This window comes from Mus caroli, chromosome 7 (genome assembly GCF_900094665.2).
Source record: "Mus caroli chromosome 7, CAROLI_EIJ_v1.1, whole genome shotgun sequence".
NCBI classification, from domain to species: domain Eukaryota; kingdom Metazoa; phylum Chordata; class Mammalia; order Rodentia; family Muridae; genus Mus; species Mus caroli.
Genome location: NC_034576.1, coordinates 105,789,362 through 105,803,674, shown reverse-complemented (window position 1 = coordinate 105,803,674; position 14,313 = coordinate 105,789,362). Strand labels below are relative to the sequence as shown.

Sequence of the window (14,313 nt, the reverse complement as noted above, 5' to 3'; positions counted from 1 at the left end):
GATACAAAAATTAAATGTATCTCAATAAAGGAATAACATGATTTTCGCAGACTTCACTGTTAGCAAAACCTAAATCTGAGTTTAGGTGATGCTGTTTTAAAAACAGAATGACTACAACTTTAGATAATTCCATATAAGATGAAATAATTTGTAGGTATATATTTACAAGAATTTCAGTAGATCTGTGGAATATAGTCACCTGTGTATTGACTTCCTCCTCTTAAATATTTTATGAATTAATATTGTTCCTTTCAAGGTAACATCCACAAACTTTTGACATCTCATCATGTTAACATACAATAAAACTAATGTCCATCCCTCAACCTTCATTCTCATTGGCATTCCTGGGTTGGAGGCAGCACACATGTGGATCTCCATCCCTTTTTGCATGGGCTACATTTTGGCATTAGTGGGAAACAGTTCACTTCTGTTTATCATCAAGACAGACTCCAGCCTCCATGAGCCAATGTACCTCTTTCTCTGTATGTTGGCAGTGGCTGACCTTGTAGTGTGCACTACAGCTGTTCCCAAACTTCTCAGTCTCTTCTGGTTTCATGATGGAGAGATTCGCTTTGAAGCTTGCCTCACTCAAGTATTCCTGATTCACTCTTGCTCAACCATGGAGTCTGGTTTCCTTGTAGGAATGGCCCTTGACCGTTATGTAGCCATTTGTCACCCATTAAGACACTCAGCTATTTTGACACACACTGTAACTGGGGCAATGGGACTGGCTATTGTACTTCGTGGAGCAGCCTTTCTAAGTCTTCACCCTTTCTTGCTACGCTGGCTTCCCTACTGCAAGACAAATATAATTTCCCACACTTACTGTGAGTTCATGGCCCTCATCAAGATTGCCTGTGCTGAGACAAGTATCCGCAGAGCTTACAGCCTCATTGTTGCCTTCCTCACGGGTGGGGTGGACTTCATATTGATCATTTGCTCTTATGTCCTCATACTCAACACAGTCTTCCACCTTCCTTCCAAGGATGCCAGACTCAAGACTCTGGGCACCTGTGGCTCACATGTCTGTGTCATATTAGTGTTCTATACCCCAGCCTTCTTCTCCTTCCTTACCCATAGGTTTGGGCACAAAGTGGCTCCACATGTACACATACTTGTTGCCAATATGTATCTTCTTGTACCACCCATGTTAGACCCCATTATTTATGGTGTGAGAACCAAGAAGATAAGAGACAGGTTCCTTAAATTGTTTCTTTTCCAAAGAGTCTGAAGTTAATTATGTTGTTTTTGCATAACATCAATACAAATTATTATACTTCTGATTTTACTTGTCATGTATCTTTATTAAGATCCTTTTTAGAATCAAGCGATTGTGTTGTTTTCTGAAAAAGTAACTGATCCAAATGTCATTTCTTCTTAACAATCCATAACTTCATTTCTGAGAATTTCAAGAACATTTTCAATATGAAATATAAGCATTCCAATTTGGTGATCCTTTTTTTTTTTTTTTTTTTTTTACTTCAAAATGTGGCCTCACTTTCTTTATTATTGTCTAGGATTTTTGTTTATGGGTAAATTTCTCGCATGTAAATCTGTGCATTCTTTGCATGCACAATGCCCACACAGTTCAAAAGAGGACATCATATCTTCTGGAATTGAATATATGGATAGATGTGAGCCACCATGTTGGTACTAGGAATCACACCTTAGGTTACTTGCTGGAAGAACAGTAGTAACCACTGAACCATCAACCCAGCCCAGAGAGCTTCATTTTCTGGTTTTACATGATCATTTGAATCTAATCACTGAGATTATTTTGAAGTTTATTTAAATATTCAAGTTAACATAAGGGTCTGTGCATTAACACTATTGGAAACATCAATATAGATATATTTTAAAAACAGGGTTTTTAAAACAAGCAAGAAGCTTTGCAAATGATTCATTTTACTTACCTTCACTTAGGTATTTAGACAACGCTTGTGGCCCTTTTCTAAAATGTGTGATTGTTTCCTGCTTGTACCTACTTTACTGTCCATCATCCATTTCTGAAGGGATCTTTACCAACTACTCTAAAAGTCAGTTCACTTATAATTTTGCCCTATTGAGAGCCTTTAGTACCAGGACCCTTTCCCAGCTGGCACTTTGCTGCCATGAAGGCATGCAGAGTAAATAAGGAGTCAGGGAGGTGAAGGAAGGAATCAGATTTAAGTGGTCCAGGAATCCTGCAGCTCTGACTGACTAGCAATTTGTACTGCTTTCTTTATACAGGCTTCACTGAACAAAGACAGACTAATGATTATCCAAGAAATACAGATTATGGGCTTGATTTTTCATTACATGCCTAGAGTCACAAGTTCAGTCATAATTTGAAAATACATACAGAACAGATTTTATTTTTATTATCAGCCCCAAACTCAAATTTAAAAAATCTAAAGAATTTCTCCTCCAAAGCAAACGTTTATTATATGACAGCTTCTTTTGGCATTTTTGTTTGCATTTTGAAAGCACTACAGACAAACAGAAAATATATGAATAGGTCTTTTTATGAATAGCAAATACTAATACCTAATGTCTTTTACTATGTTTCATCATGTATGCTAAAAAGTAGGAAAAGAATATCAGTTTATTTTATTTACTGTGTTCTATCCTCAGGAGAGGTGTACCATGTATGACCTATATCTTTAAACTACATTGTCAGAGAGCTTTAAGTGTATTCTAAAGGGAAGTCTTGATTCTGTAACCTGTTCTTCTGGCCAATCAGAGTTTGTCAATTGTCTCTGTATACCCTGTACCAATTCTACTGTTTGAGTTTGCTCATAGGCAGATACCACAAGAAGATATCTGGAGTAATGGCTTCATCCAGGGATTCCCAGTTTATTAGTACTTATCTGTTTTTAACAACCTACAGAGCATAGACTTCCAAACAAGTGACCCAATAACATTATGTTTAGAAACTTCCTAAGAAAGACTCAGGCATACTTTTCTCTGGAAAGGTCATAAAATGAATAATGTAAAATGTCCCCAAGAATCCAGCACACACAGACCAAAACCCAAAAGCGAGAGATAGAATGACAGTGATTGAAGCATTTGACTCAGCTTGGCTGGAACTGTGTCTATTAGCTGTGCTGGCTTCATGACTTCACTGTTTCCAGTGAGTATAGCTTTGCCAGCATAGTTTGTTTTCCATGTACAAACATGTTCATGAAGTTTGTTTTTTATATAAATAAAAATAAGTTCTGACTTTCTGCTACTAGAATTTGACCATTAGAATTACTTGACACTGCATATTTTATATCTTTATAATGTTTGGCTTGTGATTTATATATTTTTTATCATTTGTAGTATTCTGGGTACACTTGTCTCCAGGAGAGTGATACCCAGGAAAAATATTTACATATACTACATGTCATCACTTATTATGTACCAAGCACATTTTTCTTAGTAACATCATTAATCATAGTAAACAGTTTTGGGATTGCTGCAATCTCAAGTAGAAATAACTATCAAAATATTTACTTCCACAACTGAAATCATATATCACTGTAGGGGGAGGTGCTGACTCCCTACTTAGTTCTTGATTGTGTCAATAAAGAAGGCCTGGAACCAATTGCTGGACAGAAGGGACAGGTGGGGTCTTGCAGGTCCCAGGCAGAAAAAGAAATGAGAGGAAAGAGAGGAGGATTTTGCGACCATGCACTGGAGGAACAAGGAGAAAGCAGCAGTTTAGTAAGGCCTCTGTGAAACTAGGGCCTGCAAACTCTGCCACGGACGGGGGCTAAGGAGGTTGGTGGAAGCTAGCTGATATAGGGCAGGAGATTCTGTGCCCCGCAATTGTGCTAGTAGGCAAATTCTCAAATAATAGTTATCTGAGTATTCTTCAACCACGGAGCAAAGGTGGACAGAGAAAGAGAAGCCAGGACAGCTTGATGAAGCTAGGCTGGGAAGGGCTGGGAGCAAGATCACAGCTCCCAGAAAAGGCGCCAGCTGGGCATTGGCAGAGCTGAGCTCAGAGGAATGGGCAAGCCAAGAGTGGCAGCCAATCTTGAAGCTAAGCAGGGAGCAAGGGATGCAAAGGTGAAAACTTGGTTTTGTTTCGTTTGTTTGTTTGTTTGTTTGTTTGTTTGTTTGTTTTTCTTTTGGTTTTGTTTTATAAATTACATGGAAAACATCACGGTTTATAGGATGTGATAACAATCTGAGTGAGGGTGAGAATGGATTTTAAAATGGTAATAACATGTGATATCTGTGATTGGCTGTTTATAATCATATTAATAAGTGTCTTGTTCACTACATTACACAAATACATATTTTAATATTTTCTTAATGATAATGTGTGTGTGTTAAAATCCCTTATAAATGTTTTATTATTTGTCCCCATTTTTGTACAATTGTTTTTATAGATATGTCATTTTTTTCCAGTCATCATATTCTCTTAGGCTTCTGAAGTCATTATTGCATACTTCAGGCTTGACCGAAGTCTGTTCCTAGACACATTTTCATGAATCTGCAGGTAACACTCTTACGCTTTGACTGTTATTGTATCTTTTGGTTTTCACTAGCATTTATTGTTTCTCATGAGTGACTCTCACCAGAACTATGCAGAAATTATAACAGCCATATTGAAAGACTACTCACAGCATGTTTGTATTCAAATGTAACTACAGAGAAGGCAACACTACAGTGGAAATTGCATTCTGACATCCATGATTTTTAAGTTGTTTGCCCTTTTCACTATGTGAATGAAAAAACAAGTAAAGTTCCCATTGACTACATGAAAATATAAGGCAAGAGCTTCATCCCTCAAAAAAATAAAATTATGAGAAGAATCAACAATTGTTTACTGGATTTAAATTTTTATAATATGCATTTTGTGTATTTCATTACTTAACTCATATGACTTCATCTAACATAGTGTTCACAAATAGCAAATGGTTAATAATTATGCATTTGTGTATTCTATTGGCCAGCGAGTAAATAAACAAGCATTCAAAGTCTATATGGCTTTGATATCATAATTTTCTTAAAATCTTATTATTATCTAAAGCCAAATTTCACCAAAGTTCTCAGAAATACACTTTCTTACATCATGGCTGTCGAAGATTACTACTATTACATTCATGCTTTATAACAACCCATTATTTAATATACATTTTCATCTATAAAATTTTTAAAGAATAAAACAAAAAATGTGAGTTTAAAGCATAAACTTTCTTACTGATAAAAATTACTGTGGAGGTTTGGGTTTTTTTCATGAGATATTGATAATCTTAAATGTCTCTAAAATTAGGTATTTGTCCCAGTATACTCTGGAAATTTTGTTGTATAGAGTATGAAGGAATTCATAACTTCTTAGGAAATATCATTATCAGGGAGGATGTGGGTGTTTTATTCAAATTGCTGTATTCTTAACAAGGGATCAAGTCTGTGCACCTGCTTAAGACGTATCTGAAGCTAGCACAATAAGTAACAGTGTCTTTATGTTTCAGTACCAGACACATAGGTGTGGAGAGGCAATGATATGCTGAGGGAGTCTTGGAAACATAAGTCCTGGGCTCTACTGTGGAATAGGAATTGAGGGGAGACCAATGCTGAAATAGACTAAAGAGTGGAGTAGACACTGACAAAGATCCTCTGACATATCCTACAATCTACACAGAGGTAAATAAATAGGACTACAAATCTACTAAAGATGACATTCATATCTGGACATAATGGATGGACTGAGTGCTCAAGTGCTTATTAAAGAAACCAAACCTGCACATAGAAGCCTAACAGTAAATGCCAGGGCCAGATGGCTACACTTACAAAGCTATCAAACATACCAAAACATGTCAGTCATATGGAAACGATATGAGAGTAAAGGTTTCTTATCTAACCAAGGGACAAATATAGCAGTGAAACTTCAAGGCTATTCCATAAACTGAATAAAACATAGATAAAGGAGGACAAAAATAGTTCTATCAGTCATTAAAGTCCTTAAAGAGTCACATTTATGTCTAATTACACAGCATGACTGTGGAGTGATTTCTCAGAGAATATCTAGTTTAATTGCAGTGTGATTGACAAAATAACTAGATATGATTTCCTCCCTGAAGTTCATTCTACAGAATAAGTATGTCATGAAAAGTTCAAGAAAGATGTTTGGAAGCCAACCTCATCTCAAAATGGCAAGTGGGCCTTTGCGGTTTACAAATTTGTACAGGTTTTGAGATACAATTCTTACTAGAAAGTTAGGCTTTATCAGAATTTCACAAAGATTTTTTTTGGCCTGGAATTTTTATTAACATAATGCCATTTATGTTACACAGATCTAGATAACCTGGATGATATTAACTAGACTCGTTTCAAAGAAATTGTTAAACCAAGTCAAAGATTGTGCTGGACTTGCCATCATTGGACTTTAACATTATATAATAGTGACACTCTACAGGGATGGAACATAATAAACCTTACAAACAAAACAGTCTTTGAAAAGGACATATTATTTCTGAGTTGTTAACATTAAGTTTGACTTTCAACTTTTACAGCAAGTTAATTATACTTGTTTGAAAATTTTGGAAAAATAGAACTGCAGCACATTGTACCAAGAACTCAAAGGTTTTATAATTTTGTTCACGGTGAGAGGTCTCTTATTCTCACACATAAATGAAGTTCCCAGTGATACAGTCAGATTCACTGGCATTAGCTAAGCAAATTTAAGAATAAACTATACTGACAGTCAAAGTCAAAAGATGGCAGATATTCTGACGTCATAATTTTCAAGTAAGCACTGTCAGTGCTGATCTGCCATCAGGGTTTAACAAAGCTGAATAAAAAGCTTTTGGTGAATTCTGGTTGTTTGTTTTGTTTTGTTTATTTCTCATATGGTTGGTGTGCTTAGAATTTAAGAAGCACACAGTGACTAGATTTGGTTCAAAATGAAGAATCATAACTATTTCCTGAATTAGAAAATCTTTTATAATATGTATGACATGGGTCCAACTCTAAATACCTAGGTTAGAAAAAGATGCTGAGGAGGACAGTTTGTCAAAATTGACAAACCCCTCCCTATTAAGGGCTGCATAATGTATAAATGTTCCCTTCTTATTTTGAACATTTAACCACACTGGCTTTTTTGTGCATCTATTTTTTTTATTAATACCAGAGTCTGTTTTATTTCTTACAAAACATTTTCAGTACCTGTTCCATAATCCATTTAGTTCTGATGCTATAAATTAAAGGGTTGAGAGTAGGTAGAATGACTACATAGAAACTGGCCACAAGAATATGGATGCAGTGTGGTATATTATGGCCAAACCTATGTGTCATAAATGAAAAGAAAACAAGAGTGTAGAATGTCAAATGACAAATGTATGAGATCCACAGGTGCCAAGTGCCTTAGCTGAGCATCCTGAGAAGATAGTTGAAATGCAGCACTGAAGATCTGGACATAGGAAATGATAATGGCTACAATGTCACATATAAGAATAGAGATAGCACATAAGCCATAGATGCTGTTGACATTGATGAAGGTGAAGGGTGAGTTGGTGCTTATAAAATGGTAACCATAAGGTGAGCAAGACAAAGGGCATGACAAAAAACCAATGGTCTCAAAAGGATCACCCAAGAAATGATAAATACTACCTTGTTTGTCAGTACCAATGTATAATGAAGAGGGTAACAGTTAGCCATGTAGTGATCATAGGCCATGGCTACAAGCACAGCTGACTCCATGCCAGAAAACAGGTAGATACAGAACATTTGGATGATGTCCTTTTATCTTGAACAAGACTATTCCAAGAATTGTGGTGATTTTAGATGTGAACAGGCCCAGGTCAGTAGATGACAGAATGGCCAGGAAGTAGAACATGGCCTGAGGAAGACTGTACTCTGTCTGAATTACACAAACAATGGTTATATTCCCAAGTACAGCTGTCAGGAACACAGCAAAGAAAGGAAAACCAATCCAACAGTGCATATTTTCAAATCCAGGGATTTCTAGGAGGATGGAAGTTGGAAGTGAAATAGAGTAGTGTTGTATGAAGCCATCTTTCTGTGATTGTTATGCCAAAGTACAGCACAGACCGATACATCACATTCACTGTGTAAACAACATTCTTCTGTAATAAAACAAAACCAGAGACTATATCAGAGAAACTTCTATCATAGTTATCCAGGATGCTTGGCCATAGAGGTTTGAAAGTACAATATATCTAATATTTAACTAAAAATAAATATGTGTCTGTAGAGGAATTTTAACCCAGCAGCATGGCTGCTCAGGCAAAGGATCACATCCAAAGGCTTAGATCTGTGTAATCTGACTGGAATGCAGACATGCCACATAATCTTTAATTCCTCTGGCTAGGATACAGACATGCCGTTAGTACATAACTTTAAGGTAAAATTAGTTTGTAGAAGGAAGCAGTCATGTTTGAAAGTGATATCCAATTGAAGGACAAAGTGATGAACCAGAGAAAGATTTGACAGAATGAGTCAGAGATAGGATATGCCCAACTCTCCGGAGAACAACACAAGTAAAAGAGTTTTTGTAAGAGCAGAGCAAATAGAGAGAATGAGTCAGTTGAAAGTCCATGCACTGAGTGCAATGAAGTAGAGTTGAGTTCTTTTGTGAATTCATGCAATTCAATGTTGGTCAGCACAGGCAGTTGAAGCCAGAGAATAAGATGGAGCCAGAGGATTATAACAAATTGGTAGAGTTAGTTTGAGGCCAAGCAGAAAAATTCAATGAGGAGCCAAAAGAAGCCAGATTCAATCAGTCAGCTTGGAGGGGAGTTTGAGCCGGAACAGCTGAGTTGAACCAGCTAGCCAGAGTTCAGAAAGAACTAGAAAGGGTGAGCTTGCCGGGAGATGGTGGCGCACACCTTTGATCCCAGCATTTGGGAGGCAGAGGCAGGCGGATTTCTTTGTTCGAGGCCAGCCTGGTCTACAAAGTGAGTTCCAGGACAGCCAGGGCTATACAGAGAAACCCTGTCTCAAAAAACAAAACAAAACAAAACAACAACCAAAAAAAAAAACCCCAAAAACAAAAACAAAAACAACAACAACAACAAAAAAGCCCCCCAAAACAAAAACAAAAACAAAGAAAAAAAGAAGAAAGGGTGAGCTTATTCAGACATAAGCCTCTGACATAACAATTACAAAAGAAAAAGTTACTTTTACGTATTCTTTTTTTATTTTTTACATTTTATTGGGAATAGATTATTTTCTCATACAATATATCCTATGGAGTTTTATCCTATCTACCTCCTCTTTTAAAAGTGAACAATGATGATAGAGAGATGTTAAGATGCTAGCCTTTAATTCCAAGCATCCAAGTCAGGCAGCTCACAATCACCTGTAACTCGAGTTTTGAGGGTTCTAATATATTTTTCTAGAGCCTCTGTATACATTGCACTCTGATAAACACACATACATCTCCACACACACACAAACACACACACACATGCACACACACACGCACACACACACACACACACACACAAAACCTCAAAAACAAAATTTTTAAAAGTCATAAAGGAAAAACACTGTCCCAATATGTCTGCATACTCATCACAGCTGTTCAACCAAATGCTAAGTTTTAGTTAAGAAAATAGAGTGTGTAAAATAAACTTTCCAAGTTCTAAGCTAAGACTGGCTTCAAAAGACTAGCTGAAGAATGGCACTTCCTGTACCATACAAAGGTAGTGATTGGCACTACAGAAGTCATCAATTTAGATAAATGAAATGAAGTCTCTTGAAATTAAAAAAAAATGTTTTATAGAAGTGTTGCTTTTTATGGCTAATTATATTATGGACAAAAGTAGACAGATTTCAGCTGGACAAAAGTCATTAAGTTGTATAAGAAATACTTTCTTGAGCTGAGAAACAATGTACTTGATACAGCAAACTAGGACTTTCTAAGGTGTGTGTGTGTGTGTGTGTGTGTGTGTATGTGTGTGTGTGTACTTTGATTGATCAAGTTCCTCAAACCATTTCTCAAACTCTAGTTATCTTCTAGCTTCTCCCTTTCTTGGTACTAGCACCAGAGAGAGACATTGCCTTGAAACAGTATTATGAGCAACAGCAAAGTTTATTTCATAAAATGTTCTTTTCTGAGTGTGCTTACAAGGAAATGTGCGGACCCCTCTTCAATGGTGCCCTAGTGACAGAATTTCTTGTCTCCCAGTGTCTTTCTGCTGAAGCTATCAAGAAAGAAACACAAAGTTTTATACATACACACACAAAAACACCAATATTCAATTTGTAAGGCATTGCAAAGCTCCCAGGTAAGTGTTAGATTGTGTAGATATACTGTTTTTCCATGTTATATCTCTCATATTCTTGCTTTACCATTTTTTTCATTACATTTTCCTCTAAGTCAATAAGAAAAAGGAGTTCTAAGTCTCTTTCTCCTTCGTGCATGTGATTTCCTAGAAAGGAAAATCCCTCGGGTACAGGAAGGAGACAATAGTACAAAATTATAGGAGTGCCAAGAAAGGTACTAGTGTAGGAGAGAAGAGATTCACAGACATATGCAAGGTACTTGCACAAAAAAACTAATTTGTTCTAGTTTGGTTTGCCCAAAAGCTACAATTTTTTTCATTGATCAAGCAAGAATAAGAACTGAAATCCATAGGGACCTGTTTTGTTTTTGTTTTTCTTTTTTTCCTCGTTTCTTTTTATATAATGCTGGCTCTAGAGAAAATGGCAATAATGAAAGGTTCTTCCTGGAAAACTGTACAACTCTGATAAATGCAGACCAGAATAACATACAACCAAGGCAAGATTCCATCCCGGAGCACAGCCTGGTGAGTCTCTCATTTTTCAGCTTTTAGACAATTAAAGGGAAAGAGAAAACAGAAGAGAGGCATAGAGACATGGGGCATATTAAAGTTAGAAATTGAAAATGAAGCTTTGGAAAGGAATAGGAGCATAGATAATGAAAACTATGTAACACTACTAGAAGATGCTAGTCAATGCACTTTAGAAAGGTTATTCTGCTTGGTGTCTAATGAATGATAGCATACTGTTGGCATATTGTTTAAACTGATTTTGAAAGAATTACCTATTCTAAAAATAATAATAAGTTAAAAGTTTATTTGCCTTAATTACTCTCTATTGTCCATATAAGAGACACATAGAGACTTTAAATTATTTGTGGAAAGTAACAATACTTGATCTTAATTTTCTTCAAATATAGATTGAATTAATCAGAAAACTGTTTTATGAAAATGATTCTGATGCAGACTTCATACTCCAAAACATTTAATATCATCATACTATACTAGTCTCCTAGTATATTATGGTGGTTTGGGCTGGAGAGATGGGTTGACTAGTTAGTATGTAAACTACACAAGTAAAAAATGCATATATAACCTAGGTAAGTAAGTGGATCGATGGTAGATAAATAGACAGACAGACAGACAGACAGACAGAAGCAGAAGCAGAAGCAGAGAAGGAACAAAATTAGGTTGGGTTATGTGGTGGTATTGATCTAGGAGGTTATAGGGGGGTGAAAACATAATCAAAATATATTGTATAAAAATTAAAAAGGAATGACTGATATATTATTTGTAGTTATGTAGGTAACATCTATCAGATGAATATAGTAGTATCATATATTCTTATTTTTAAATTACTAAGACATATTTTTTTTACTAATAGATTTCTCTAAGACAATTCTCTGCATACACATATTCATGTATTGATCAAATCCTTGGACTCCAAAATCTATCACTGCTTCAATGATGAACCTGAAGATGCTAATATATAGCATTCAGCTAGATACTGAGACACTCACAGGGACTGTGTGTTTCTGCAGTGTTTGTGGAGGATTGTGCATGCTAGAGGATATTGCTCAACATGTATAACAGGTAAACATTCAAATTTGTAACATACCAATAGATTAAAACTTTTACTAATTCATTTATGTTCTGATTTAATTGTGTCTGGAGATTAACATAAAGTCATCCAGAAGTGAGTTTAGTAATCTCTTGGGTGATTTGTAACACAGTTAAGCTAACAATCTTGACCCATCATCACAGTACTCTCATTTGGCCAACTGGATTAATTCCCAGTACTATATTCAGGGGCTAGTTGAAGGCTGTCGATTTCTAAAACGATAACTGCACAATAGATTTAACACAATATTTTACTTTTATTCACTGTATTATGTGTAGCTTCCTCCAAGACTTTTCCTTGTGGTACGCAGTGCACTTGAAATTCGCTTCCAGAAGTGTGTGTAGGCTATAGCTCATCCCTTTAAATAGTAACAGGTATCCAGTTTCAAAAATCTACCCAGAGAGCTACCAGTTAAATGAGCATGCAATTCTGAAGACTGATTCCTGCATTTTCCTATAGGATGATCCTTCCCAATGGCACTCACTTTCACCCTTCCACTTTCTTGTTGCTGGGGATCCCAGGACTAGAGTCTCTTCACATCTGGATTGGATTTCCTTTCTATGCTGTATACATGATTGCTCTCTTAGGAAACTTAACCATCTTGTTTGTGATCAAAACTGAGAGCAGCCTCCACCAGCCCATGTTCTATTTTCTGGCTATGTTGGCTACCATTGACTTGGGCCTCTCAACAGCAACCATCCCTAAAATGCTTGGGATCTTCTGGATTAATCTAAGAGAAATACTCTTTGAAGACTGCCTGATACAGATGTTTTTCATCCACAAATTCACACTTATGGAGTCAACAGTCCTCTTGGCAATGGCTTATGACCGCTATGTGGCCATCTGTATCCCACTTCGGTACAGCACCATTCTCACCAACAAGGTCGTTTCTATGATTGGTATTGCTGTGCTAGTGAGGGCAATTATCTTTGTTATTCCATTTATATTTCTAATTTTGAGACTGCCCTTCTGTGGGCATCACATCATTCCCCATACCTACTGTGAGCACATGGGTCTCGCACGGCTGTCTTGTGCGAGTGTCAAGGCCAATGTAATTTATGGCTTGTGTGCCATATGTAATCTACTATTTGACATAGTAGCAATTGTTCTTTCTTACATACAAATATTACGTGTTGTGTTTCATCTTCCTTCTCGGGAAGCCCGGCTCAAGTCCCTCAGCACTTGTGGTTCTCATGTCTGTGTCATCCTTGCCTTCTACACACCAGCCCTCTTTTCCTTCATGACACATCGCTTTGGTAGGAATGTACCTCGTTATATACATATACTTCTGGCCAATCTTTATGTTGTAGTGCCACCAATGCTCAATCCTGTCATATATGGGGTGAGAACCAAACAAATCTATGACCGTGTGAAGAAAATATTATTGCAAGTATGGGGAAAGGAAAAGGAATAGCACATAATTGTATGAGGCTCCACAGAGTGTCACAGCTCACTCAGGAATATGTCCTGTAGTCAGTCACTTTCCAATAGGAAGCTAAGTCACCATTCTGCTCTAAGTGTTTTAAATGTGTGGATTTTCATGCTACTTCACAAAAGATACACCTGGTGATTTATTCTTATGCTTCAATTTCCTTACAATGGGATTTGAGAAATGCATACCTTTTCTCTCTTTTATCAGAGACCTGGTGGTTGTTTTGCAAAAAAATTTGAGGTAACCATTGTTGTAGTTTCTTTTCGCGGTGAGACTGTGCTAACTTTCTGAGTGTTGATTTCATAACTGGGATTTTGAAGATGAAATGGTCACTACAAAACCTTCTCTCACTTTGAAATTTACAAAGCTTTAAATTTGCTTGCACATTCATCTTATAAAGTGCCATTCTTTCCTTTAGCGCCTTGTATATTATGATAATTTACATCACTATATTCTTCCAAAGACCATAAATTTCTATTGCAAGAGTATCAATTTTAGTATACTACTATATTTATTCAAACTTAACAAAATATGCTTATCCCTTCCATTCAGCCCAGTATCATATATAGCCATATTTGTATATATCAAAATACACACATATGTTCTTATATTCAACTCAAGCTTTTGGTTCTTCAGAAAAATTTATGATTTGCAATTATATACTTTTTTAGCAACATAGCATATATTTTTACCATAACTATAGCCATTGTCCTGGTGGTATTTATACAGCTAGAAGTTATAAAATAAGTCTTATCTATTTCTGTTAATAAAGAATCTTTGAAAACTTTTAGTATACCTATTTACTTGTTGATTTATGTATGTTCCTTTTTATAGTTGTTGTTTATACAACTCTATATTCAACTCTATATTCCTTTGCTTACCATTATAGATGCTCAATGTTCACTTGTTTCCAAGTATGTACTATTTTAATGGTTCTTGTTCCCTATACCCCAAGATAATGTTTTCTTTGATAAGATATCATATGTGGCAATTTTGTGTTTAATTAAAATCATTCAATTTTATGTTCATTTGAGCATTAC

The 14,313-nt window shown here is 36.1% G+C and overlaps 2 protein-coding genes and 1 pseudogene across 2 annotated transcripts; 2 read left to right on the top strand and 1 right to left on the bottom strand.

The window, feature by feature from the left end:
- Nucleotides 1-286: 286 nt before the first annotated feature.
- On the top strand, nucleotides 287-1,231 carry LOC110299434 (olfactory receptor 52D1-like). The gene has a single exon (XM_021169119.1). It carries the CDS (start codon nucleotides 287-289, stop codon nucleotides 1,229-1,231), a length of 945 nt encoding a protein of 314 aa, XP_021024778.1.
- Nucleotides 1,232-7,113: 5,882 nt separating this feature from the next.
- On the bottom strand, nucleotides 7,114-7,989 carry LOC110298003 (annotated as a pseudogene).
- A 4,312-nt stretch (nucleotides 7,990-12,301) lies between these two features.
- On the top strand, nucleotides 12,302-13,255 carry LOC110298817 (olfactory receptor 52E2-like). Its single transcript, XM_021168297.1, has one exon. It carries the CDS (start codon nucleotides 12,302-12,304, stop codon nucleotides 13,253-13,255), a length of 954 nt encoding a protein of 317 aa, XP_021023956.1.
- Nucleotides 13,256-14,313: the final 1,058 nt, after the last annotated feature.

Coding starts and splice junctions, on each gene's coding strand:
- LOC110299434 (XM_021169119.1), top strand. CDS start 287: ATGTTAACATACAATAAAACTAATGTCCATCCCTCAACCTTCATTCTC.
- LOC110298817 (XM_021168297.1), top strand. CDS start 12,302: ATGATCCTTCCCAATGGCACTCACTTTCACCCTTCCACTTTCTTGTTG.